General features: G+C 37.9%; 2 protein-coding genes and 1 long non-coding RNA gene across 18 annotated transcripts in view; 2 read left to right on the forward strand and 1 right to left on the reverse strand.

The window, feature by feature from the left end:
- Positions 1-16,583, forward strand: part of MYO9B (myosin IXB) — a 71,281-nt gene extending 54,698 nt beyond the window's left edge. For 8 of the 14 annotated variants that reach the window (XM_072404667.1, XM_072404665.1, XM_072404666.1 and 5 more), the window contains 17 exons: positions 2,683-2,795; positions 2,907-3,058; positions 3,696-3,874; positions 4,715-4,813; positions 5,320-5,496; positions 5,878-5,919; positions 6,439-6,547; positions 6,867-6,940; positions 7,322-7,502; positions 7,739-7,867; positions 7,947-8,052; positions 8,684-8,815; positions 8,910-9,033; positions 9,654-9,704; positions 10,474-10,607; positions 11,210-11,337; positions 12,296-16,583. In XM_072404667.1, coding sequence (XP_072260768.1) covers positions 2,683-2,795; positions 2,907-3,058; positions 3,696-3,874; positions 4,715-4,813; positions 5,320-5,496; positions 5,878-5,919; positions 6,439-6,547; positions 6,867-6,940; positions 7,322-7,502; positions 7,739-7,867; positions 7,947-8,052; positions 8,684-8,815; positions 8,910-9,033; positions 9,654-9,704; positions 10,474-10,607; positions 11,210-11,337; positions 12,296-12,711 — 2,346 coding nt within the window. In that variant the 3' untranslated portion in view covers positions 12,712-16,583. Of the gene's footprint in view, positions 1-2,682; positions 2,796-2,906; positions 3,059-3,695; positions 3,875-4,714; positions 4,814-5,319; positions 5,497-5,877; positions 5,920-6,438; positions 6,548-6,866; positions 6,941-7,321; positions 7,503-7,738; positions 7,868-7,946; positions 8,053-8,683; positions 8,816-8,909; positions 9,034-9,653; positions 9,705-10,473; positions 10,608-11,209; positions 11,350-12,295 lie in introns of all 14 variants that reach the window. The other 6 variants (XM_072404669.1, XM_072404677.1, XM_072404675.1 and 3 more) reach the window with 3 other exon arrangements.
- The window catches only part of LOC140326251 (uncharacterized), a 65,916-nt gene that overhangs the window by 12,288 nt on the left and 26,863 nt on the right, over positions 1-26,765 (reverse strand). For both annotated transcript variants that reach the window (XR_011919806.1, XR_011919807.1), the window contains 2 exons: positions 11,226-11,316; positions 9,600-9,755 (listed from right to left, as the gene is read on the reverse strand). This is a non-coding gene — a long non-coding RNA (uncharacterized lncRNA). The remainder of the gene's footprint in view (positions 1-9,599; positions 9,756-11,225; positions 11,317-26,765) is intronic.
- USE1 (unconventional SNARE in the ER 1) overlaps positions 20,967-26,765 on the forward strand; it is a 29,217-nt gene continuing 23,418 nt past the window's right edge. Inside the window, exon 1 of one of the 2 annotated variants that reach the window (XM_072404681.1) lies at positions 20,967-21,110. In XM_072404681.1, the coding sequence (XP_072260782.1) occupies positions 21,009-21,110 (102 nt within the window). In that variant the 5' untranslated portion in view covers positions 20,967-21,008. The remainder of the gene's footprint in view (positions 21,111-26,765) is intronic. The other variant, XM_072404682.1, reaches the window with a different exon arrangement.

Raw genomic sequence — 26,765 nt, forward strand, 5'->3', positions numbered from 1 at the left:
TTTCGGGACCACAGATGTGGAAGTGTGATTCGGTATTGGGGCTGTAATATCAATCATTTGTAGCAGTCCTATTTAACATGTCTCTAGGCTATCTCTCCAGAAACATGTCACCAGTTTAGTTGTATAGGCCATTTACTCACGCATGATATCTAACCATTTCCTGTAGCATGTCTTCAGTCTCTGACCATGTCATATAAGTATATCTCTAGCCTCTGACTATCCCCTAGTTCATGTTTGCAATGCATTACCTTTTTCAGAGGGTTTCATTCAAAGCGTGCACATATGGCTTCCCTCGAACTGCAACTAAACATTACAAAAAACAAATCGTATATGCTTGCATGTTTTTTTTTTTTTACCATAAGCTGAAGGTGTTAGGGGTGGCGTTTGTCCTTTTTAGCCCTATTCACTTCTTTTGCACTACTTAAATTTTGGTGCCCCTAGTCGGAGAACTCTTTCTTTCTTTTCTAGACTGGAGTTTTCCCTCATATAATCCCTGTCCCAGTGTTACCCTCAAGTTTTTAATTTTTTATTTTCTTGAACAAAGTGGTTCAGGAATTTTAATGAAACCAGCTACTGATATTGAAAACTGGCATGCTTGTCTACTGTAACAGAGGTTTTCAAGGTAGAGGTCAGATTTCAATTTCATGACTGTTGCTGGAGGAAACTTAGTCTAACAGTTATTGCCTTTAGTAACCAAGATTTTTTCAATATCTACAATTACGATAAAAATAATTTATCCACCTGATTCTTTAAAAAAAAAAGTGTTGTAAAGTTATATTCTTTTAGTCCTAAGCAAAACAAAAATCTATGTATGAAAATAATCTAATCACCTTTTGAATATTTAGTTTTACATGAGATTGTTCTAAACAAAATGTTGAGATAACTGTTATAGAATTAGTTCTGATCTTCTGTTTGTATTCTCCAATCCAGTCACTACACTCCCGAACCTTATGAAGGAACTAGCTTTCTGTGGTGCCCTCTCAAAATTTAAAATTAATCATAACAAATCGGAGGCGCTAAATATTTCATTGTCCCAAGGGCAGAAGGATTTGGTTGAGAGGAACTACTCGTTAAAATGGGCCTCAGGAGGCCTTCAATATCTGGGAGTCTTCCTTGCCAGGGATTTATCAGAAATTTTTAATTTGAATTTCTCCCCCCTTTTTTAACAGGGTAACGTCAGATTTGTTGAAATGGAGAGCGCTGACTATATCCTGGTTTGGAAGAGTACAAGTGCTTAAAATAAATGTACTATCTAGGTTTCCCTATATTTTTCAGACCTTACCGATTTGGATACCCAAGTCCTTTTTCAACATGATATATGCGGAATTCTTTCAGTATATTTGGGGCAAATCATAGGCCCAGACTGATTTGCAATCTACTATTTCAGCCCAAGACAATTGGAGGTTTAGGGGTCCCTAATATGTATAACTACTATATGGCTGCTCACCTAGTGAGGGCGGTGGACTGGGCTAGAAATATTTTCTCTAAGCAGTGGGTGGGACTGGACCAGTTGGCTGGAGGTCAGAATCTATTCTTCGGCACCCTGGTTGGCAAGCAATTTAACTGGGAAGCTTAGACAACATACATTGATAGGCTCCACCTTGAAGGTGTCCTTTAAAGTGTTCCCCCTCCCTCATGTAGCTCCATCCCCTTCTCTGGCATACCCGGTGTGTCATTTTCTACACTCTTTACCACGGAGCATTGGCTTTGCCAGGCCACTTACTCTGTTTGAAGTCTAGTACTCAGGTACAGGAGTGGACAGACATGTTCTTTCAACTCTGTACGCTATGCTCAATTCCCCACCTAATGATAACCCTCCTTCCTATCTGGTAATGTGGGGGAGAGAGCCTAATATCACACTGGATGCTGAGCAACGTCAGAAGGTGATTTGGCTTACCCACCACACCTCGGTTAGTAGTAGGCTTCAGGAACTCAATTAAAAAAATTCTGACCTAATGGTACCGTACTCCTGTCCAGTTGCATAGATTTTATCCTTCAGTCTCGGACCAATGTTGGCGTTGTGAGGCGAAAGAAGTTAAATTACCACACATTTTTTGGTCATGCCTGATTTTGCAGCCTTTCTAGAACAAGGTCAAAGATATTGTACAGAAATATACTGATTACCTTTTACCTGATGACCCCTCATTTTTTTCTGCTCCAACATAGCCACCTGCTGAATGTATTACATTAAATTGGAGATCAAATACTTGCCCCTGGATAACAGTGGTTTAAAATTGTTAACTAGATTATGCTTATGGAGGATCTAAAAGCCAGCCTCCATGATAGTTCTGAGAAATTTGAATGCACCCGGTTCTATTGGAAGGACTTCTGTCCTCCCCAGATTTTACAAGATGTATGTCTTCCGGTTCCTGAAATGTTATGTTTTAATAACCCCTCTCTGTACAAACTCTGTTTCTGACTTGACAGTTTTAAAACCCACAAATGTACCGTATTCTCTTTGAGTGTGTTTTCATACTGTCTATTGATATGTTTGATGTGTGGATTTTTGCTGAACTTTATTGATTAATATGTGTTTTACCTGTAACCCTGGAAATTGAAGTGTTTTTTTGGTTTTGCATCCCCCCTCCGCCCTTTTTTTCCTGACTGTTTTTGTATCTGTTTTTTCTGTTTGTTCTCACTTTTATAAAAGAATTAGTTCTGACATTATAATCTGTTGTGTAGCCACTGACTATATCAGCTGACACTGATAAAGAACAAAATAAGCCTATTCTTCAGAAAAAGAAATCCATTGAAAACAAGTCTCATCCAGATGGCTCTGCACAGTCCACAGACAAGTGAGTATTGCCAGAGAGCTTATATGGTTTTGCCGATTGTATCACTAAATGTCAATAGATCAGTAATCTTTTATTTTAAAAGAAAAAATAACATATTTGCTTGGCATATAGGCATACTTACAAGAACCCCTTACAAAGGCTTTTGGGGAAGAAGCCTGACAAAAAGAACAGCAGAGATGGACCCCTCACTCCAGAGGGCACAGAACAGCCATCTTTCCCACATTCAGGCCAGGAGCCTGTATCAGCGAAACGATCCGTAGATGGTATGTATCAGGAGTTGCACTGTAGTATATTTCCTGTTTGCTAAACCTACTTAGTGGTGATGAAATTTTGCCCACATATGCACATGCGTATATCTCATGCAAAGTGAAACAAAGGTCCACTTTTAACAATCAGACAGGGCAATATTGCAGAAAGGGACAGGCAATATGTCCCTTGTGGAATAAGCACTCTTACCTGCCAGGGGAATTGCTCTGGGGAAATGTCAAAATGCTGAGCTGCGCATAGATACCCAACTGGTTCTGACTAGACGTTACGTCATTCTAGCCTAGCTAATCAAGATCGCCAAAGATCGTATCTAGAAAGGGAAGAAGGTGGCTGCAACGGAATGGGTAAAGGTGAGTATAGGGGGGTTCAATGCTTCTTAAGCTATAGTACATACACACACTGACATATTCACATATATCAGTATTCACATGGATATAAAAAGCAAAAAAAATATGTATTTGTGATCAAACATGCATATTACCTTTTACAAATATGCATACATAATTTTTATATCATACACAGATCAAATGTTTAGATATTTTAAGGCTACATGTTTTAGTATTTGTTTCTTTGCTTGTCTCTAGTATGTGATATGTTACAATTTTAATTGCATTCCTGTGTTTTAATGTGCAGCTGTCACAGTGCAAACTGGGCGCCCATCTCCAACAGAGCCAGCCAGTAAAATTCGCAGGAACCGATCAATTAAGATTGGTAAAGCTGCCACTGTTTCTGAAACTTGGAAGGCATCTTTGTGTCGAGAGATCACCAATTCCACTGAACTTAAACATCTTGATGACTTCTTGTTTGCTAAGGTAATGTACAAACAATAATCCATTGTTAGAGGCCTCTCCTCCTGTATCACTGTCTGTATTAGTCTGTCATTTGCAATCCCTATTTAATGTACAGCGCTGCGTAATATTTTGGCGCTTTATAAATAAATAAAAATGCCAGGTGGTGCACCCAGCTAAAAGGGGCTGGGGAGAACACTGTAAAGTATAAATTGAGTTTTGATTAGCCCCCTAAATGTCTTGGCTAAAACAATTGGCTTACATTTCCTGCTTTTTACCTAGCACAACCAGGTCTCCAGCTGCTGGGACAAACTGTAAATACTACATGCATATTTATTAGTCATTAAATAAGGCACTTTAGTTATCTATAGTTCTGCCATCTCTATATATTGCCACAATTATGAAACAGGTTTACAGTGATGTTAATTTTAGCAAGTTCGCTGTCGTGGCCAGATTTTTTAACCTATCTTTATACTTGAGCCAAACAACTGTCATTGTTTCTAAAGTAATAATAGGAACCTCCTGTTTATATTTGAAATACTTGAGTATCCATTATATCAAAATGTTTGATCTGCAATTAAGAATCCATTTTTTTCATTGTATATTGTATATATCTGACAAAACATACACTTCAATACTATACTATAAATTCATTTCATTAAGACAGTCCAGTCCTGGCATGTGGTAGTAATAGCACTGACAATGCACTAAAAACTTAGTTTCCTAAGGAGGATGTAGAAAACATGTATGCCTATTGTAAGGATTTCTGGAGATATATTTTTCTGTACAATGAAGTAAAAGAAAATACACAGAACAAACAGCTTTTTGGTCTTCTATTCAAATGTATGTGCCATTTTTTTTCAGCTTAACACTCTTCACAAGGACAAAACAGCTATTGAAGGTCTACTCTACAAAGCAATGGAAATGTTCAGAGAAAACCTCAAGTTCATGTACTCTTCACCAGTAAGTTGAATATCTTCTTAAAGCACAGTTAAGAAGTTCCTTTCAATAACACTAACATTATATTATGATTTTTATCCCTTACCCAGGGATAATTTAGCAAAAGTTTAGGGGGATGTCAATGTGGTAGGAAACCCATGCATGGAAACATAGCTGAGTCTTGAATTCTTTAGTTCGGTAATGTCTTAATGCTAGCCACAGAGCCACCATTCCACCATGATCATGAGTTGAGAGTTGTACACTGGGAACTTATGGGTACTGAATGTGACATTGTCCTAACATTCACTGCAGGTGTATATTCCTAGTGCATTTGTTTCAAATTACAGCAGTTGATTTATCAGCAGTGTTTGCTGAGTGTCAAATGAACTTCATTTTGAATATAACCCTTAGACTTTCTAATAAAAATATGTTTACAAAACATGCTACATGTAATTCAACAGTTTTTACCATGTTTTACAGCGCAAACGTAACTGAGCCATTATGGTATATGTAACTTGTTTTCTTTTCAGAAAGGACAATTTCATACTGGTTACAAAGACCTTATGGATAATTTTCAGCTTCTTGTAAACAATCTAAACAAAGAAAGAAATGAGAAGGATGTAAAGCTTGTCCTTAACCTCTTCCAGTCTTTCCTGGATGAGTTTACACGTGGATACTCAAAGAAAGATGACAATGAACCACACAAGGTAAATGTTCAATTGATTTTATTGGGTTTCCTGGTAATTCATATTTATGTGTGTGTGTATTTATATATATTTATTTATATTTTGTTTTTTTGGTAAATGATCAGAAAATAAGTTGATTTTACAGTTTTATCAAAACATTGGTCATAACTCAATAAAGTGGTTTTAATAAAGGGGAATTGTTTTGATTATTGGTTATTGTCTAATACATCAAAATATTTCCTAGTGCATGGCTAGCTTAATGTATCATTGTAGGCGTAGGACAATTACTGTATTGTTAACATGATATCAATGACTTTACACATAGCACAGTACTATAAACAATGATACTTTGTAGAGTCCTGTCTTATTCATTGTTCCTAATGATCTTTATTGTATTTTTAGCAGAGAAAATCTCAAAAGAAGAAGAGGAAGCAAGATCAAAATGTGAGCCTATTTCTGTTGGTTTACAAACCTTATTGCAAGTTACCATGTTTTTGATTATATGTCTTTCAACTCTTAGATTAACTACTTCAACTCCCACACTTGAACACACTCTATAGATCAGAGCAATTTTTAAAAAATTTGGTTTGTTTGGCAGGAAATTTTATTATTACAAAGGATACCAAATTAATGCATCTATTAGGACGAACACACTTTCTTTTAGTGACTTTATCTTGCAAGCTTTCTGCAAGCCATAGACAAACAAAAGTAACAAAATTAGAAAGTGCACATTTTCTCTACATTGTTCAGTCTTGTTTACTTATAATTTTGTCTTGTTTAAAATGACACAAAGGCGTATATCTATAAACAATAGGTAACTAGTGATATTGCATTATCCACAATTCTTGATGTGCCCCGAGTTTCACTTTCTTTTTTTAAAGGTATCCACAAAGAAGTCTCAGAATGAAATACAGACATGTCATTTAGGTATCAATATAATCCTTTTGCACTCTTTATATGCAGGTGGAGTCCAACGGACATGTATTTGTGAGCTACCAGGTCACAATTGGACAGTCCTGTGAAAATTGCTCTTCCACTATCTGGCCCATGGAGAAGGCTTATCTTTGCAGTGGTATGTACAAAATAGTTTTGAAATGGTAATATTTTGTGTTTAGGAGCGATTTGTAATGGCTGCATGTAGCTGAAATAGCTTTAAGCCTAATGTCTCAAATTTTATACTAACCTGGGAACCAGATGCATTAAATTTCATCTCTATGAACGTAATGACATTCTTGGGTTACTTTTGATTTCATGATAGTGATTAAAACAAAAGGTTGGTTTTGTGTCTTGCAAGCCTCTATAATTCAACATATTATAGGCACTTACTGTGTCCATTATTGGTTAAACGTAAGCAGTTTCCATGTTCTGACTAATTTTTCTTTGCCAATCAGCCTGCAAGACCATCTGCCACAAGAAATGTCTAAATAAGATTCAGAACCGTTGTGCTCCTGCTGGAGTAAAAAGTGTAAGTGTATTAAAATGATTTTCCTATCTGCATGTAGTATTTCAGCATGGAAGGAAATAAGAGCAGATGAAATCCTCATTTGGAAACAAAGAGAATTTACAGTAAATTTTTATTACGTTTTATTTATTTTGTCTTTATTTACCTTTTAAATGGCCAATGTGGTTTATAGATATATTATTTTATCAAATGTATAGCCATGAAGTTTTATTTGCCTAACTGTATTTTCTGTTAAGAACCAGATGTTTTTTGTTTGTGTGTGTTTGTGTTTATTATGTATACGTATGTGTATTTGATTAGATTATGTTTGTGTTCTTTACAATACTGTATGAAAATTGTGACTTTCTCTTTACCCCACCCCAATTTTTGTTTAAATGTACACAGAACCAGGGAAATCATCACTTTGGTGTTCACGTAACTGACCTAACTGAGAAAACTTCTGTACCTATTGTTATGGAGGTACTTCTTGAGTACCTAGAAATGCATGGCTTGTACACAGAGGGTATCTATCGAAAATCTGGAGCAGCCAACTGCATGCGAGAGCTGAAAATATCTCTGGAGAAAGGTGAGAGTGTGTGAATGTCTCATCATCTATTGTGTATATATATATATAAACCCTAGAGGAGGTTTCAATGCTATGTGTGGGTAAAATAGATTGAATAAATTATGTTAGATAAGTAAAATATTTTCATATGCAAGAAAGATTTATTTTAATTCTTGCTCTAAATTGTATGCTTTTTTATATTCACGTTGCATATAAAATGTTTTGATAACTTTCTCTGTTTTGGTTTGGAAAAACAGACCCCATCTCTGTGAAACTAGACAAGTATGCAATCCATGCAATCACAGGGATCCTGAAACAGTGGTTGCGTGAACTACCTGAGCCTTTGATGACGTTTGCACAATACAGCGAGTTCCTAAAAGCTGTGGGTAAGTGTAATGTACGTACTAACTAGTTGTCAAGAAGTCAAAATGTATCTCTGCCTCTAATTTTTGCTTCCTACATTAGAATTGCCAGGGAAGCAAGAACAACTTTGCACCATTTACAAAGTCCTTGGCCAGCTACCACAGGCCAACTATAACACCTTGGAGAGATTAATTTTTCACCTTGTCAAGTAAGTAGAAGTCTTTTATGTGTACCCACTGTTGGCCTACAAAGGGTTATTGTGTTTTGACTTTTGTAATAACACTTACTTAACTTTAAACGTAGCTAGACACAGGGTGATGGAGCCAGTTTATGCAAAAATACAACTTAAAGGATAGACCCAAGAGCAATAATAAAATATATAGAAGTTTACGATTCCTCGGATTTGGTGACTACATTAGTTTTCTTTGCTTTCTCCTTATTTTAACTAAGAATATTTTTACAAGAACAGAAAATACTTATTGATGCCCTCATTAAACTCCCTAACCCAATATATTAAAGATATTGGACAAGGATAGACATGTTTTAAATCCATTCTGGGAGACAAACATGGTTCCCTACCATATGTACAGTGGAGTACAGAGTGTAGCACATTGTAAGAAAGTATATTATTTTTAGAATTAGCACTGTGAAAATTAAAGAAAAAAAGCCTTTGAATACAATGCAGCCCCCTATCTCGACAATAGCAAGTTTTAAACTATTACATTTATGTCTGTTTTGTAGATTTAGATAATCTTTTAGCTTCAAAAAGTTTGGCAACCCAAACAAAGAAAAGCAATACATATGATGGGTTTATCGATCTAGAATTTTCCTATTTACAGGGTTGCTGACTTGGAAGTTGTGAACCGTATGTCACCAAATTCTTTGGCCATAGTGTTTGCACCCTGCCTGCTTCGCTGCCCAGATAATTATGACCCCTTAACCAGCATGAAGGAAGTCTCAAAAGCTACAGCGTAAGTAATGGGCCTACATTCTATAGGAGTCAGCTGTGGTTAACCGCAAATGTGCTCCAATGTAACTAATATTCTATGTTTTTCTTTTTCATAGATGTGTAGAGATGTTAATAAGAGAACAACTAAGACAATACAAAATCAAAATGCAGGAAATTGGACTTCTTGAGGCAGCAGAAACGCGTGCAGTGTGTAGACTCTCCCTTCTAAGGCAAAGCACGGTAAGTGACAATTTTTGTCATCCTTAACAAACTGGGAGACCTAGTGTTAGTGGGTTCCAGATTTCTAGATAATAATTTCCGGGAATGTCAATCAAAATGTCAGATAAATACCACTAGGTAATTTTGGTCTATTTCTCAGTGTAAAACAAGTTGCACAGAAATAATTAAACTTTTGCTTTACATAGCAACCTTTGCTGAAATATGCTCATTGCTCACTTACTTATTCCAGTCCTCTTTTTCCTCAGCTTGTAGAGGTTATCTTTACAATTGTTTTATAAGTCATTACTTCAGTGGCAGCTCTTGTGATTCTGTTCTGATAAGGCTTGCAAAAAAAAATTATAAAAAAAAAAAAGCTATACCTATTACATCTACACAATATTAGTTGGCATTGTCACTGTAATAAAAGCAATAAGGGAGTTCTAACAAGGTGATAACATGTTATAGGATGCTGATGAGATGGGCTTTACGTAGACAATGACACTTTGTCCACAGTATCTTTTTAAAGCAATACTAAAGACACAATTCTTAAAAGCAAATGATCAATGAGTAAAATGTAGTTTACTGACTGAAGTATGTGCAAGCCTGAGAGATGTTGTTGTTTTCCTCCTTCTTTCCTGCAGCAGGCATGGCCTGGTCATTTAGGATTTATTTCCCCTGTTGATGGCTATCTGGTAGGTATAGTTGCTTTGCCCCACCTCTGCATGCAAAAACCACTTGAATCACTAAAATGGAATGACAGATAATTAGAACAGAAGAGCCTGATTATAATGGACAAAAGCACATAATTTGATATGATCATCTGGTTTAGTTGTTATATATATATTTTTTTAACTTTTTAACATGGATGTCCTGTTGCCTAATTTACTTTTTTTCTAATTTTTTTTGCCAACTAAATGTAAAATTATGTATTAGCTATTGACTAAGATCTTCCCACGGTTTTGTTGTACGTTATTCCAATTACAAAGTACCATAAAGTATCTTGGAGTCCATTATAGGCATGATAATTCATTTGCATTTGTCCATTAAAATTGTTGCTCTTTGGGATTTTCCACTACATGCACCAACTTCTTCTTCTATTTGCTTTTCAAAATTAATGGCTGCGGAGCACCTTTTAGAGCTTCAATGTTCTAAACCTACGTAAAGATTTTGGAAGGGACACGGTTTATTAAATCTTTGAATGATCGCTTCAAGAATGATAATTCAGTTTGTACCATATGCAGGAAAATTAAAGCAGTTTTATATGTTCCAGTGATTGCTCTGGTGAAATATCTATTTGAATATTCTAGGACGTTACACCTGCTGCAATGCAATTATGATAGGAATTTTAATAATTCTCTACTTAATCTAAAACAAAATGCACAAATATTTGCCTTTAGATAAACGTTGAACTAATTTATGCATATTGCACTTGTGGTTGATTTATGTTTTAATAACTGACAGAACAAGAGCCCATCTCCCAGTGGGAATGGTTTACCTGAACTGAAGGTGGTACAAGAGGAGCAGTTAACTGACTCAGAATTGGCTCGCGAATCAGAATTTCTAATCGAGAGGATACAGTCTATCAAAGATGAGAAGTGAGTGAGACTTGCCTTAAAAAAAAAAAGGATAACACTCAGTACAGGTAGTCCCTGGGTTAAGGACATTCGACATACGGACGCCTCCTAGATATGAATAGGGCTTCCCTGCTCGCGGTGTGCAGAATAGGGGCTTGGAGGGGGTAGGGGGCAGTTTGCAGGACTTGCAGAAGAAATCTTTTGCTAATCACAGCTGGTGTTGTGGGTGATCTTAGAGGGGTGAGCTCTTTCTGCAGCCTCTTGTAATTCTTTAATGACCAAGACAAACTCTGCAGTTGTTTCTTTTTGCATATCCAAGCACAGCTCGCTCCAGAAGTTAATGAATATCTATACTCCATAAAGATTTTTTTTTTTTTTTGTTTGTTTTGTGATTAATTTACAGTGAGTATTTTATACAGTAACACACCATGCTGCCTAATATGTTGAGACAAGCATCTGTCCTAATTGCATTCATTAAAAAAATATACCCGTTCCAACATACATACATTCAGCTTAAGAACAAACCTACAGTCCCTATCTCGTATGTAACCCGAGGACTACCTGTAATGATAAACTTTGTTAACAACACATTTTGTTTTCTTTTCATTTGTTCTGTTTTTTAGGGAGGACATTACTTACCGGCTGCCAGAACTTGAACAACGTGGATCAGATGAAGAGAATATGGACTCTGAAACTTCAAATAGCACTGAGAGTTTATTAGATGATAGACCTGTTCATGCAGAAAAGGAAGGTCAGTATTAAGGTAGTGTGTCCCCTATATTACTACTATTTTTGCACTGCATGCCAGATTTATGACAACTATCTTTTGTGCAAATGTTTTGTGAGGGGAAATGTCATTTTAAACATGTCCTATTATCTTTGACAACTTCCAACACCAGTTATATACAAGTAAACCACACTTTAGAGTCTTACATATTCTGGTATGGAAACTCATACACAGATTCAGTCACGTTTAGGTACTTAGGGCTGTAGGGAAGTTTCTTCCTGCTAAAGTTATATAATTTATGCCCAATTAGAAAAGGAGAAAACTGGTAGGCTGGACATTACATCTTGGACAGTTGGATTTCTTTGTACCTGTACACAGTTATTTTTCTGCTAGTTTAATTAACTGGTAGCTGGATTTTAAAATTGGGAGTCAGCCTATAAGAAATTTGTTCAGTCACCTTCTAACTTTCTAAAAACTAACATTTTCTAGTTTTAGAGACAGTCGGGTGAGGATTAAATCTTGTTTATAGAGATTTACCCTCAATTCCTGACAAGAGATTAACCAGACAAGGAATAGGAGAAAATCAACAGGAATGCAGATATAAATACAAATTGCTCCATCCTTCCATAACCGTACTCTACCACACTCTATTTCTCTCTTCTGAGTTTTTGTCTGGTAAAATGTTAGCAGGACAGAAAGAAAGAGTAAATCTGTATTGGAACCCAATATAGCAGTAAAAATCATAAACATAGAGTTAATACATCACATTGTTGAGGAACACTGTTCTAAGAAACTGCCTGTATCATTGGCAGATCATCCCACATTAGTAAATGTGATTTTTTTAGGTACTGCATTTATTAAATGGAAAGGTCGCATAGATAATGTTTGGTCACTATATTTATTTCCTTGAAAATTGCATGCAATTGGCATCACTGGGTGAACATGCATATGGCTTACATAATTATTATATTTTCTTCTGCAGCATCATGTGTGGTGGACTCTGCTGTTAAGCCTCAACCAGTTGAGATTCCCAAACCTTTTCCAAGCAAAGCACCACTCTTCACTTTGTCTGTACCTCCACCAACTGTCAAGCGAAGACCGTCCTCATTTCTTGCAAAAATGAGGGGTGCTAGACGGAACCCTGTAATGCCGAATGCCAATATAAAATTGCCTCCTGGGGTAACAAAAGCAGTAGACTGTCCTGAGGAGTCCAGTATTGTTCGAAGAAGGGAGCAGCCTGGGAGGAGAACAGACAGTATCCAATCTGTCTATGTACCTGAAGGAACAGAGCTGGGTGCTGCACAGGGAATGCTGGAATATGAACCTATTTCTAAACTTAAACGGCGCTTTTCAGACCCTCACCTCCAGATTCCCTGCTCAGAGGAGTCCAACCTCTAAAACATTTCGGATCTGCAATGCACGATGTACTCTATGGACCATAATGTTTGTTAAACCAGAGGTTTGGAATAATTTAAGCATGTATGCCAGATGAAATTGATAAGTAATGTGTGAAATATGTAAAAAGTTTGCCTAACTGTATGAGAATTCTGTGTTAGGATGAATGTATTAATGTGTGTAAGAAATAAGTGTTACCATCCCTACAGTATTGTAGGATATTCAGATGCAATCCTTTCATTCCAGTTTTGTTATACAATAGGACCAAAGGTGACAATATTTTGCCTTGTTACAGTAATTTTTTTTAAAAACATATATAACTAGCATTTTTTATAACTGGTAACAGGCCAAAACGTATTTAAAGAAGTTTGGGGTCTTCTGTTTTAACTGTAGTTGTTTTAAAGTGATGACTAAGAATGAAAAAAGGATCAGCCAGAATAGATAAAGCTGGTGTGTTTTTCAAGGGATCTAGTACAAAATCTAAAATAATCTCTAAGCACTCACCACCTTTGTATGGTGACACAAAAGCTCTACTTGAAGCGGGAGAATAAACAGTATGTCCTATTACGGTTAATACATTATTCCAGTTCATGTGTATTTTGTGGTTACAGTGCAGTCATGGCTGGCAAGCTTTGCCCATGCAAGAAAAACTCACTTGAATTCATGCTACGTATACTGGGGTTTTGACTTTAATTGGACCCATTGCTTTGCTTTAAAACCCTAGAATTGCTAACATAAAATCTGTGCAGTGCTTCCTGATGGCAAAATGTTTGTCTTTTTATTTTTCACTTTTGTTAGCTTTATCAAACATCAGATGTTGATGCATTAGTAAACCTATTTGGCCAAATGCCCACAAAAGTTTGTAGCTGTTAAGCTGCCCTGAGCACAGTGTATACATAGATGGCTGACCAGACTCTGAATACTCTCACTTATTGCTTATCTCTGCACTCCAAAGCTGGAAATTGCCAATAAGGGCAGATATCTGACAGAAGCTGCCACACCGAATTTCGGCCATTTTCTGTTACTAGTGCAATTATTCAATTTTTGTTGATGTGCTCCCTCTGGAACAGGTGAATAATAACACCAAGGACAATGCTTTTTCATTGATGAACTGGAAGGTAGTAATTTTTTTTTTTCTGATAGCATTTTTTTATGGAACAAATGGTACGTAAATTATTTAGATGTCTTCTTATACTGTTACAGTACCGTTACAATTCCTGAGTTTGTAATTTTGCACAGCTAATTCATATTTGTATGTTATGTAAACCATAAGTGTCAAAGTGCCTTATTGCCAAGAGATTGTTCTCATAATGAACTTGGTGTTCAGTGCTATGAGTCGCCTCACTTTGTTATTACATAAACGGTGGACCAGATATGAAGTCCATACTTTTTTGAATGTATGTCATATGTCCATCCTGCACCCAGAATATAGGCATTAAAATGTTTACACATTGTTACCAGGCAGAAAAGAGCTATTCTGAAATTCATTCCTGACCTGTCCAACTGCTACTACAAAGTTATTTATCCTTAAAGATCACAACAAACATTCCAAAGTTGGGTTTCAGTTGGTTTCTTAAAATTTACAAACATCTACTGAGTGTTTGCATTAGAAAAAGGTAAAGGGGTAGCTAGCTCAGATTTAATGCATTACAATGCCTACAACAAGGTGATTGAGGGTTTTTTATTTTTTTTACTGCTTGTTGAAAATATGTAAACACTTAAATGTTTATAGTGTGGGCACAGGTTCACCTTAATATTAAAACCTGCTTGTGTTCTTTCCAAAAGCTTTAACAAAATGTGCTTTTGTCAAATTTGTGAACCTTACAGTATAACTAGCATTTTTTCTGCATATATTGCCTACTACTGATTCTGTCTCTTATTATTCTGATATATTTAACACATTTCACCTGGAGAATTATCTGCCTATAACTATGCAGTGCATTACTAAACAGGTTCAGACAAGTTGATGGAAAATCACCTATACCGAAAAAAGGCTGGGATCAGACCTTTGCTGCGCCACACTGGTGCACTTATAAGTAAGTTGTGGTGCTATTTATTAGGAACCTTAAGTTCTTCAAGGTATTTATTTGCATTGCTGTGTGTTTTGGCCCAAAAAGTGTCAGGTTGGTTTTCCTGAATGCTGTGAGGAGGGAGTCAGTCTAAATCAAATAAATGAGCAGCCATAACCACACATCTGGAATCAATGGAAACATGTGTCAACAAATAGTGTAACACACAAAAACATGAACAGGTGTCAGTGTGCAATACAAAGTACATTACAAAGCATATTACATCTGTACTTGTAATTTAAAAGAGTATCCGAAATGGGTGCAGTTGCAGCCTCAAAGGCTTTCATATCATATGAAATTTCAGGATCCTCTTTGTTGAAAAGTTTAAATTATTAGATCTTCATTAAAGAGCCCTCTAGGATAGAATCACTAATTGATCTGATACTTTCCTAGCTTGGGTAATGTGTTTTCATGTGTTTAATAGCGGTTTGTAAATGAGACTCCCCTTCCTTTTTAGATTATCAAATATACATATTTTTAGACAGCTGATAGTAAGGTATTGGCAGTAAAAGGTTTCTTATTCTTTTGTTGGTATGTATGTCAAGGTTCTAGGTGTGCTTAGATGTATTATACCCAAACAAAAACTATATTCTGCTGCTTGTTGATACAAGGATCTGCAACTGTTTATATAGATTTTGTATATCTAGATTTCCTTTTAGATGTACCTACCCATATGGAGCATGTTAGTTTTACCAAAACATAAGACCTGATTTATTAAAGCACTCCAACACTGTAAAAGATAAATTATTCTGAGAGCACCTGGGTGATCAAGCAAACTTAGAATAGGTTTACCTCAAACTCATTTGCTTTTAGTTGCCAATTGTTTCCAACCCTGGGCCAGATCCATTCCAGGCTTGCTGGATCACCCACATTCTCCCGGAATGCTTCAGTCTCTGGAGTATTTTCAATTTCACAGTCTTGGAGAGCTCTAATAAACCAGGCCCACTGTATATTACTCTAACCATGAATAAAAAACTTCTGTTCCCTATCTCCCAGCCTAGATGAGTTTCTCTCTGACCACAACGTATTATTGCAGAAGGTTTATTGCTTTTGTGTACTACCGTAGTTAGATAAGTGGATCAAAAAGCCCCTCCCCCGGCCCCAATCCAATGCATAGACCGTCATAGCCTGTACATAAAAACAACATTTTAATGCAGTAACACTCATTGAAAGAACTGTTTAATATTCAGGTCTCTCAAAACTATTTAGAGGTTTTCAGTGTTACAAAGATGTTTTCCTCTAAATTGTTAAGGTACCCAAGAAATCTAGGTATTCATTTGCTAATTTAGACTTGCATTGTCCATCACCACTACTGCAATAGCAGATGAATTTAAAGGAATTTATTTGCACAATTACAGATGTTACAGCTGCTGCAATGTTAAATCTAGATATTTTGTTAGCCTTTTTGTTTAATAGTTTTGAACCCAATTGACTTGTACAACTGAGTAGTATTTATTGGTATGTGAGGGAATTACTGCTCTGTACATAAAAGATAATAGTGCATCAAAGAACCACAGAACATAGAAATTGGTATTGTTTCCTTTTTTCAATGTTTATGACATTTTGTTGATAGCTACTTACAATAAAGAAAGGCAAAGCACACAATGCAGTACGAGTTATGATTCAGACTATGTCCACGTTAAAGGTCACAGATCCATCCACTTTAAAGTATTTCTTGTTTTACAAATGTCTTAATGTACATATATATATAGACGTACTGGAATCTCATGTTTTTTGATATGAATTTTCATGTCTTTAATGTTGAAAATACATACAAACATCTTTTTTAATAAACATATAACTGGATTCTTTCTATTGCGTATGATTTTCTACTAAAGTAGTCACCTTTCCAGCATAAGTGTGTTTTCCTGTGTTTGAGTGTAAGTGAGATAAAAATGTTAATGTTTCAATAATACTTTAACAAATGCACATTTTCCAGCAAGTAAAACATATTCCTGAGTGACAGAGGTCACAGTTATGTTACTATCCAATAGTATCACTGTGTCTAAACAAAAGGCAGTCCCTCTGCTGTGGTCAAATCTTAATTCAGTTTACATACCATGTTGTACTCCTGGACTAAGACTGTATACACGTCAGATGATTCTTGTTCGATTCTCGCCTCAGGGCTGGTATTCTACAGCAGCTGTCCTGGCAGAATCCTAACAAAAACAACGGCAATGTAAGTGAAGTAATTTGGAACTGATAGGGGGCCAGGTCAGGTGAGTGGGGGGGATGCTGGACCACTTTTAAACCCAGGGTGTTCAATTTGGCAGCCACAACAGTGGACTTGTGCAAGGATGCATTGTCCTGCAAAAACAGAATCCCTTTGGTCAACTTTCCATGGCGTTTCGTCTTAATTGCCTCCTTCAGCTGGTCCAGGAGGTTAGCATAAAACTGTCTGGTGATAATAGAGCCCTGAGGTAGGTAGTCCACCAACAGAATACCGTCTTTGTCCCTGAAAACGGCCGCCATGACTTTTTTGGCCGATTTCTGGGTTCAGAACTTCTTCGACCGCTGTTGCGCCATTCCTTTGACTGTTCCTTGGTTTCAGGATCATAGATGTGGAGCCAGGTTTCATCCTCAGTCACTAACATAGCCAAAAAGTATTGTGCAGCTTCAAAATGGGCCAAAACAGCTTTGGATGCTTCAACTCGTTCCTTCTTCTGATCACTGTTCAAACATTTCGGCACCCACTTCACTGAAAGCTTGTGCATGTCTAGGATAGTGGTGATAACAAACCCAACACACTCCCCTGAGATGTCAAGTATCTGGGCTATCTTTTTTGCGGATATTTGCCGGTCCTCAATAATCGGCTCATGGACAGCATCGCAGGTTGCCGGGTCAGTTGAGGTTGGGGGGCACCCACTGCGGGGCTCATCTTCAACGAAGAAATGCCCAGTCTTGAAACGAGATATCCAGGTTTTGACAGTGCTGTAGGTAGGACACTTCTCCCCCAGTGTTTGTGACATCCCAGTGTGAATGTTCTTTACTGACTTTCCCTGTAACTCCAACGACGTGAAACTTGCTTGGGCTTCTGCCATTACAGCTTCTCACTAAAAGAAAAAAAAACGCAAAGACCTGATATTTGCACAGTTACATACTAAGATATTAGGCTGTCATATGCGCCCACACTCATTTTTCTTTTTCATCTGGAAGGGGGCAAAGCCAGGAACTTCTCAGCACCCCCTCGTACAGCTCTTGTTCATGGATCCTTCAGTCTTTTGGACTGAAAGCCTAACGTGTGTATGTAGTACAAATGTCAGATGATTATCTTCCGAGACGAATGGTTGTGTAGTGGTCACCCAATGTTGCTCTTGGATCCTTTGGGACTGGGAATGACTGCTATGGAAGTCAAGGGAGGAGAGCAAAGCGAGGTGCCATTCACTTGTCCTCTTCCCTCTCCATAGAACAGAACAGGTGCTGTGTGTACGTCACTTATTTGTTCAGTGACACTTTTTATGTGTGTATGCTGCCTAGGTCATCAGAGGCTTCCCTCACCACTATTCTTTCAGCCATCTCTGACCGCCTCAGTTGATACTTTTCAGTAAACTAGTTGCCCCTGTAAATTACATGCACATATTTTCCTAGCTTGCTTAGATGTAACAATTTTTCTGTTGCATCTGTAGGACAAGCAGTAAGGGGAAGGCTACACATGGGAGACATAGCAATGTTTTAACATTTTACAATGCAAAAGCTGATGGGAGAAATCATTATGTGCAAGCAATATACTGGGTCTAAGTTTTAAAATTATTCCTTAATTTGTTATATCATCACCTCTGGTTTTTCAGTGGAAAATGCTCTGAACCTCTCACTTTCAGACAAGATTATATGTGTGAATATACAGACATGGAAGCTCTGTGTCCCTTTTGGTTAATGTAATAATGTAATGGGTGTTGCAAAAAAAAAAAATAAAACTCTAAAGTACTGATCATACATGTCACAATTTGATTTTTTTTTAGGTTTATCAACTATGTAGAGCAAGGACCTGTCTGATTCAATGCAACTTTATTGGCTAGTTCAGCCAAGCCCTCACCTTATGCAGTTTTGGTTGGGAACCAATATTGTACATTTACTTGGAAAATGGTTTGGGATCACTGTCCAAAAAAATTGTCCATGCTGCAGGTCAGCAATGTGTTAATTGCTAGTTCAAATCTAACTTTCATCTGGACCTTAAGTTTCCCGAGTCCACTTTTTAACCATCCTTCCTAATAAAAAACCTTTATTAAATTGCAACACCTTTGTTGCAATTTAATAAATAGGACATCAAAGAGGTAGACTTGGAGAAAACACTTTAGATGCATCAAACACATGCACAAATTAGTAAGCTTATAGGAGATCTGAGCAATGAAAATCGGTTTAGGTGCACCCCAATATTGCTGTGCTGAGATGTCTTGGTGGTTCAGGCACATAATATTGCATAGTGGGAGATGGAAATAGTTCCTGCATTTACCATACCCAGAAATTCAGTTTGTTTTCTTTTAACAAAGATGCAGAAGTATAATTGTTAGAACATATTCCTTGTGATCTCATATAGCACTTGAATTGAAAATTCACTGCTCAGAAAAATAAAGGAAACCCTCAATCAACACAGTATAACACTACATCAAATAAACTTCTAGGATATTAATCTGTCCAACCCCTAAAAAGGGGGATCCCTATAAATCATTTTCATTGCAATTTTCCTGACTTATTTTACATCAGCCTTGTATTATTCTAGTGTCTTTTTTACTACTGGTCCTGTACAGTGACATGAGACCATACATGCAGCCCACTCAGGTAGTCCAGATCCTCCTTTATGGCATGCTCACATATGTTTTGTGTTGTCTCCCTTCACTCAAGAGTTTGGAAGAGATACAAGGAGACCTGGACACGACCATAGAAGGGCCTAAAACCCATCAGAATTACTGATATCTGCATCTTTATGCAATCAAGAATAGGAAAAGTACTGCCAGAGCTCTACAAGATGAACTCCATATCCACATGCTTGTGTGCATATTTCTGATCAACCTGTCAAACAGACTCCATGGTGGGGCATGTGGGCCTTGGCACCACGTAGCTCATCATTGACACCTCATTCTTTTCACAGATAAAAACTGATTTACACTGAGCACGTGGCAGGCCTGGAGTTTGGAGAGACCATGGTGAAAGTTATGCTGCCTGCACCATCATCGTGCATGACCAGCTTGGCAGTGGGTGATTGATGGTCCAGAGAGCATATCCTTGGAAGGCTGCACAGGCCTCCTCATGATAGTTAATGGTACCCTGACTAATATTATGTATTTAGGAAACCTTAGACCAGTTGTCAGATCTTTCACTGGAGCAGTGGGCCTGATATTCTGCTGGTGCAGCACAATGCCCACCTGGCCTTATGCGGACAGTGTGTAGGGAGTTTCAGTCTTATGCAAGAAAATTTTCCTAAGATGGGGATTCAGATGCATAATATTTAAACAGAGCATCAAACCCTGGCTGGCTGCAGTCTTTGCTGTTACAGGAAGAATCATCTGTGTTGTTTCGTTCAGCCAATCCCCTACGCTGATTCCTCTCCCCTGTCATTTAATAGCCAGGTCTTTTCCACTGTCATTTCCTTCAGCCAATCACTTAAGCTGGCTTGTCTCTGCTTTCATTTCATTCAGCCAATCACAACAGCTGGCTTACATGACTGGCTGAACAAAATCACAGATGAGGACACAGGTCCCGCGTCACATAAAGACTGCGGCCAACCAGAACGGCTGCGGCCTGGTACCGGCCCATACCATGTGGTAGGGAACCGTGCCATAAAACTGTAGTGCCCAACATGCTGTGCCCTTGACCATTAATCATGAATCAAATACTGTTCCTCACAATAAAAACCTTTCTGTTCACATATTCTAGGCTAGAATGAATGAATGTTGCTTATTTGTATTTTTGATGGTTAGTAACTAAAACAAATGCTGTATGAGCTGCATGGCAGGTTTTTCAGCAGTAAACAGCATTAACAATGTTTGTGCACCTCCCCAGACAGGTTCTCTTTAATCTTGAATCTTGTTTTTATCGTTTCTTGTCATACATAGCTATAGAGTCGTGGTAGTGCAAACCAGACATACAGCAGCAGCGCCCTCTATCGGCAGTTAGTCATTATACTCAGCCTGTTGTTCGTTTGAGGCTCTTCCGCCTTCCCCAAGATGGCGGCGCTGTCAGGATGTGAGGTGGCACTATGCGGTTCATACACTTCCGGAATCCCAGCTTGTCAACATGGCCAAGTCCAGGCTGGAACTGAATTTCGTGCGGCTACTGTCACGATGCGAGTCTATGGCCTCTGAGAGGAGAGAGCAGGGGGAATGGAGGCTGGAGAAGGTGAGAGAGATGGGCATCACTAAGTTGTCCTGCTCTGTATCACCCCTCAGAGCCCTGCCATGCATTGTGTCCCTGATGTTACATGCATCTCATACCTAATAAAATGTCAGGGAGCTGCAGTTATATTACCTATAACATAATTGCTGTAATACAATAACTGCTACAGATCTGGCTTGCAGTAGTAGTCACATGGTGCACTGCCATACATCTGCCAAGAAGAAACCCTTTCATATAGACTGGACATACACTTGTAGGTTATATCTGCACAAAGATGTCTGCTGTGCTAAAATGTGAATTTTACTGCACGTTACCATGTTACACACAGTATTGTGCCCCTACCTTAGCAGTGCCGTTCATTCAATGCCACTCATTTACCCTGTGTGTGTGTTTAGAGTAACTTGCAGCCTATTTCAAATCAACACAGACAAAAGTAAATTGATCCCCTGTGTTAGCTTCAGGACCCAGCTAGCCTAAGGAGCTGGAAAATGACAGCTGGCATCTTTTATGAGGTTTTCCAATTCATTGATGTTCATTATCAGAGTCCGGATTGTTTGGCCTTCTAAATGATAGATCTGACCACTGCCATGCTCTGTGCCACTATTCTTTTTCTAACAGGCCCCTATCGTGCAGCCCTATCACTGTAACAACCTTAGGCTTAGTCTACACGGATGTTTCAAATTTTAAAAGCCCATGTTTGAAATTCCTATGCATTCCAATAGGGTAATCTACACCAGGATGTTTTCTTGAGGCACGTTTATGAGCGTTATCTATAACGTTGTTTGCAACGTTTAAAAAATTAAAACGTGGGCTTAACGCCCTAAAACGCGGGTTAACCTGTGTTTATAAGCACTTGAAATGTAAACACGGGAAAACATGGTATAGACGTTTTCCAGCCTTTTAAAGGTAAGCTTTAATAAAAGTGCATATAAACACAGTAGGGACGTTTACATGCGTTTTTCAAAAACGTCCGTGTAGACCCAGCCTTACCAGGATAAAACAGGTAAACGTTAGCTCAGAAGTGACCTCCTATTGTGCAGGTTTTCTTCTACAACCAGCAAATGTGTTTCTATGCCAGAATTAGTACACTTTGTAAAATCATTGAATGTAAGAGCTGCAGATCTCGTAGACTCCCAGAACTAAGATCACGTCTGTCACTTTTTTTTCCTGGCCATTCACAAAATAAACCTTGGGCTGTTTGTTTTGTATATGGCTCAGACGAGTCCGCAGTGCTGGGGTCTATGAGACTTGCATGAGAGCGGCTCATGCAGATTTTGCAGTTCTAGAAGAAAGCCTGCACGACGAGATGTTGCCTTCAAGGGAAAGAAAAGGTTTAACTGCTTTAGGCTGGGTCTACATGGACGTTTTTTAAAAACACATGTAAACGTTCCTATTGCGTTTATAAAAGTGCGTTTTTATGCACTTTTATTAGCGTTTTAAAGCTTGCCTTTAAAATGATAGAAAACGCCTATGTAGCGTTTTCCAGCGTTTTTATCGGGTTTTACCACGTTTTAACTAATTTGCATAAAAGGTGCTCAAAAACGTCCTATTGAAGTCAATGGAAGCGTTTACCCGCGTTTTTGGTCGTTTTCCAGCGTTAACCCAGCGTTTTAATTTTATAAATGTTGCAAGCAACGTTTTAGATAAATGTCATAAACGTGCCTCAAGGGATCATCCTGGTGTAGATTAACTCATTGTAATGCATGGGGATTTCAAACATGGGCTTTAAAACCCTCAGGTTAAACGCTGGGGGACACAGTCCGTGTAGACTAAGCCTTAACCTTGGTAAGGTCTAGTGACCTGGGTCTGTCTTTAGGTAAATTAAGCCGACCAGCTTTATTGATAAATACATTACAACAATATTATTGTTATCATGTTTTAGGTCTTTTTTTGTGCAGATCATGGATCATCAAAAGCAGATCATTATGAAGTGTCAAATTAATTAGGGCTAATTAAACCGGCAATGATGTTGTGGTGTGGTTACTGCTCCCTCAAGCCAGGAAACGCTCCCGCTTGGAAAGGCAGAACATTTAGCATTTTCCTGCAGCAGTTCTTTAGGCTGGGTCTACATGGACAGATTTTAAAATGCATATAAAAGTTCCTACCACGTTTATATACGTTTTTATGCACTTTTACAAGCTTTTTAAAGCTTGACTTTAAAATGCTAAAAAACTTTTTTAAAAAGCCTATGACGCGTTTTAGCGCGAATTGCGACGAATTTCCCCAATTTTACATAGGCTTTTTAAAAAGATTTACTTTTAACCCTTTCCGGGAATGAGTACAAAAAAATTGGACGAGGCGTTAATGTTAAAGTATTTTATTAATTGTGTTTTTGTGTAACTAAACTTTTTTTTTTTTTTACAGGTTATCCCAATGAAATGATGATTCCCACGGCTGCAATCGTGACAAGAGCACAGCCCTGGGACTCCTGACAGTGAGGGATCCCGGAGTACTAGGGGTTAAATGAGGACAAGGCTCTCCATTCAACTCTGGTGCTCTGTGATTGGCTGAGGTTTTCAGTTTCTCAGCCATTCAGCACTAGATTTGAATAGGGGGACTTGTCCCCATTCATCTCTAGTGCTCTGTGATTTGCTGAGAAATTGGAAACCCTGATGACAGCTCAAGCATCATCAGGATTTCCCTTTCCTCAGCCAATCAGGGAGCAGAGCAATCAGCGGAGCTCTGCTATGCTGACAGCTCTGCTCCCCTGATTGCTCTCGCAGCCCTAGAGGAGCTGTGACATGTGTTCTGTATTCGTAACACATACTACAGCTCCTCTAGAGCTGGGGGAGTAGTCAGGGGAGCAGAGCTGTCAGCATAGCAGAGCTCCGCTGATTGCTCTGCTTAACCCCCAGTGCCCAGGGATCCCTCACTGTCAGGAGGAGTCCCATGGCTGTGCTCATGTCATGATTGCAGCCCTGGAAATTATCCTGTCATTGGGATAACCTGTAATAAAAAAAAAATAAAAGTTTAGTCACACAAACACACACATTTAATAAAATACTTTACCATTAAAGCCTCGTCCTATTTTTTACACATTTTAACCCTTTCAGGGAATGAGTAAGGGGTTTTATGTACCCCTGTACTCATTCCCAGGGTGGGGTGGTGGAGATCTGGGAGTCTCTTTATTAAAGGGAACTTCCACATTCCAAAGTCATGTTAAAAATGCTTATAAAAGCCCCCATTGTTTTCAATACAAGCTTTCATAAAAAGCTTAATAACGCTTGTAAAAGCCTCAGCTTGCAAACAAGTTCAATGGGAGCATTTGCAAGCGTTTTCCCCCGTTTACCTTTTTCATAAATGTGCCTGAAGGAAACGTCCTGGTGTAGATTAGCCCATTGGATGGGGATTTCAAACATGGGCTTTAAAAGCCTCAGGTTAGACGCTGGGCAAACACTCCGTGTAGACTAAGCCTTAAGGAATAAATAGGGCTCTTCTTTTTGAGCCAGTGCTGCTGGTTGAATGCTCAAGAGCAAGGTGCCAGCCTGCAAGGAGCAGCACAAAGTCAGGCATTTAAAAGGTGTGAACCTTCTCTTACAGTATATGGGATTTTTTTTGTATAATTTAATAATATATTTAAAATCCATTTTAACAGTGAGAGAGAGTTAGAACAAATGTTAAGTTTTTATTACTTTAGGTGTGTACCTTTTAGAGAATTTCTCCATCGAAGCTTTTTCCTGATTACCAGGGCTACAAGAGGGAGACAATTGCCTTAAAAAGATTTTACCTACATTGGACAGATTTTGCTCTTACTTGGACTTGTGTTTCTGGTACAGGAAATGAGGTGAAATTTCAAATGGGCGTTCACAGCACTTAAAAAAACATCCATTCATTCTTTACAAACAAAATACAAAATTTTGACTAAATGTGTACTTAAACCTTAAAAAACCTTAGTTGATGCCACTCTTCCTTTTAGCTATTTTTTACCACTTATATGCTTCAGTATTATTAATATCGAAATAATTGTTACAGAAATGATAGCACCCCCAGTAGAGGAGATTCACTCCCTTTGCTTGTCTTAGTTACCATTACCGAGATTAAAAGGGAGGGGAAATCTAAAATGTTAAATTGCCACTGGAAGAGGGGAAGGTTTTAACCATCTTGTACTCCATCTCCTTAGCTAAAATATTTTTCTAAGGTGACACAAGCAGGTAAAACTGGGTGCTCAGTAGATTTTACACACTGGGCCGTATGTACACTTATTGTCTCGCACACATCATTCTTCATTCAAGAATAAATTTCTTTGGTCAATAAAGAACTTACATATTTGGCTATCATATAATGGTACCATACGCCTTGTTAATCATATTAGTTATTCTATATAGAAACCTACTAGATTCAAACTTTTGAACACATTAAAACCACTCAACGTAAAGTCATGCATTTATTGGTATATTTAAAGGGCCCTTTATAGTAAAACAAACTTGGAAACCTTCATTTCTTTGATCAGTTCATAACTCATACAAACAAGTAGATCATCCTAACCTGTTCCCCTTTTCATTGTTATCTGGGTGTAGTATGACCCTCCTGGTAATCCAGATATTTCAATCTGTACAGTTAAAAATGAATTTATTACAAATACACCACATTCAACACATTTCAGTGTTTTCAAGTATGCTGTAGAAAGATGGAAAAGACTGCGGTGCGCTTAAAGAATGGGTGGTGATGGAACTATGAAAACCTATTGGACTCTATTTTCCCAAGCTTTGTCTTAGGGCCAATCATCTAACCTTTAACAGGGTTTTCCAAATTCTACTAGCCGATCACCCTTGGCTTCCCAGCAGCTACCAAGTAGCATATTTTGTTACCTATTTATGGCTCCCTGACCTATTGGCTAACCTCTATGCTTAGACTGCACTTGTTACACATCTGTAGATATATCCTTGTGTACACTGCTGTACCCTTTCAAACCACTTGGTGTCAGCAAAGCTCAGAGTTTAAACAATACTGCCACCAGCTGAGAAAATAGCTTTGCATACTTTAAATTTCAATGTGGGGATGAACTTTGCACACCTGAAAAGGTTTAGTGGTATATTGACATTTAGTAGAATTGTTCATATTTGACTGGATTCTGTTATGATGAGAACAAAACAGTTTGCTGAAAAACATTTGTAAACCTAAACCTTGCAAAGAATAAATAATTGTTGTTTAAATATGCTTAAGCAAACATAACTGAAAAGCAGCATTTTGATGCAAACCATTTCAGGGAATTGAGAAGTCTCCATCTTCTGCAAAATACAGTTTTGTATCCTTATATTAAGTTTGCAGTACTGATTCATAGATAGGCATTTTAAGACTTGCATGCATTCATATTTGGATGCACTTGACTTCCAAGGTAAAAGCCATAAACTCAGAAATGCATAAAAATGTAAGTTTTTTTTTTTTTCTGTAATTTCCTGATGGAACTACAATTAGGAGTAGTGTTTATAGGAGTGTTGTGACTTACAGTAGACCATAAACCCAACAAACCAAGACTTTCACAGGTTTCAAGCTGAGAGCCCTTCATTTATAAGGACATTCCTCCTATAAAGGAAAAACACATCCAGGGTTTTTTTATAATGATAATAACTAAAGCTACGTACACACTTCCAATTATTATCGTTGGTAAACGAACGACGAACGATCCTGCACGATATCTGCGAACGATCGTATAGCACC

The sequence above is a fragment of the Pyxicephalus adspersus genome, chromosome 3, assembly GCF_032062135.1.
Source record: "Pyxicephalus adspersus chromosome 3, UCB_Pads_2.0, whole genome shotgun sequence".
In the NCBI taxonomy this organism is placed as follows: Eukaryota; Metazoa; Chordata; class Amphibia; order Anura; family Pyxicephalidae; genus Pyxicephalus; species Pyxicephalus adspersus.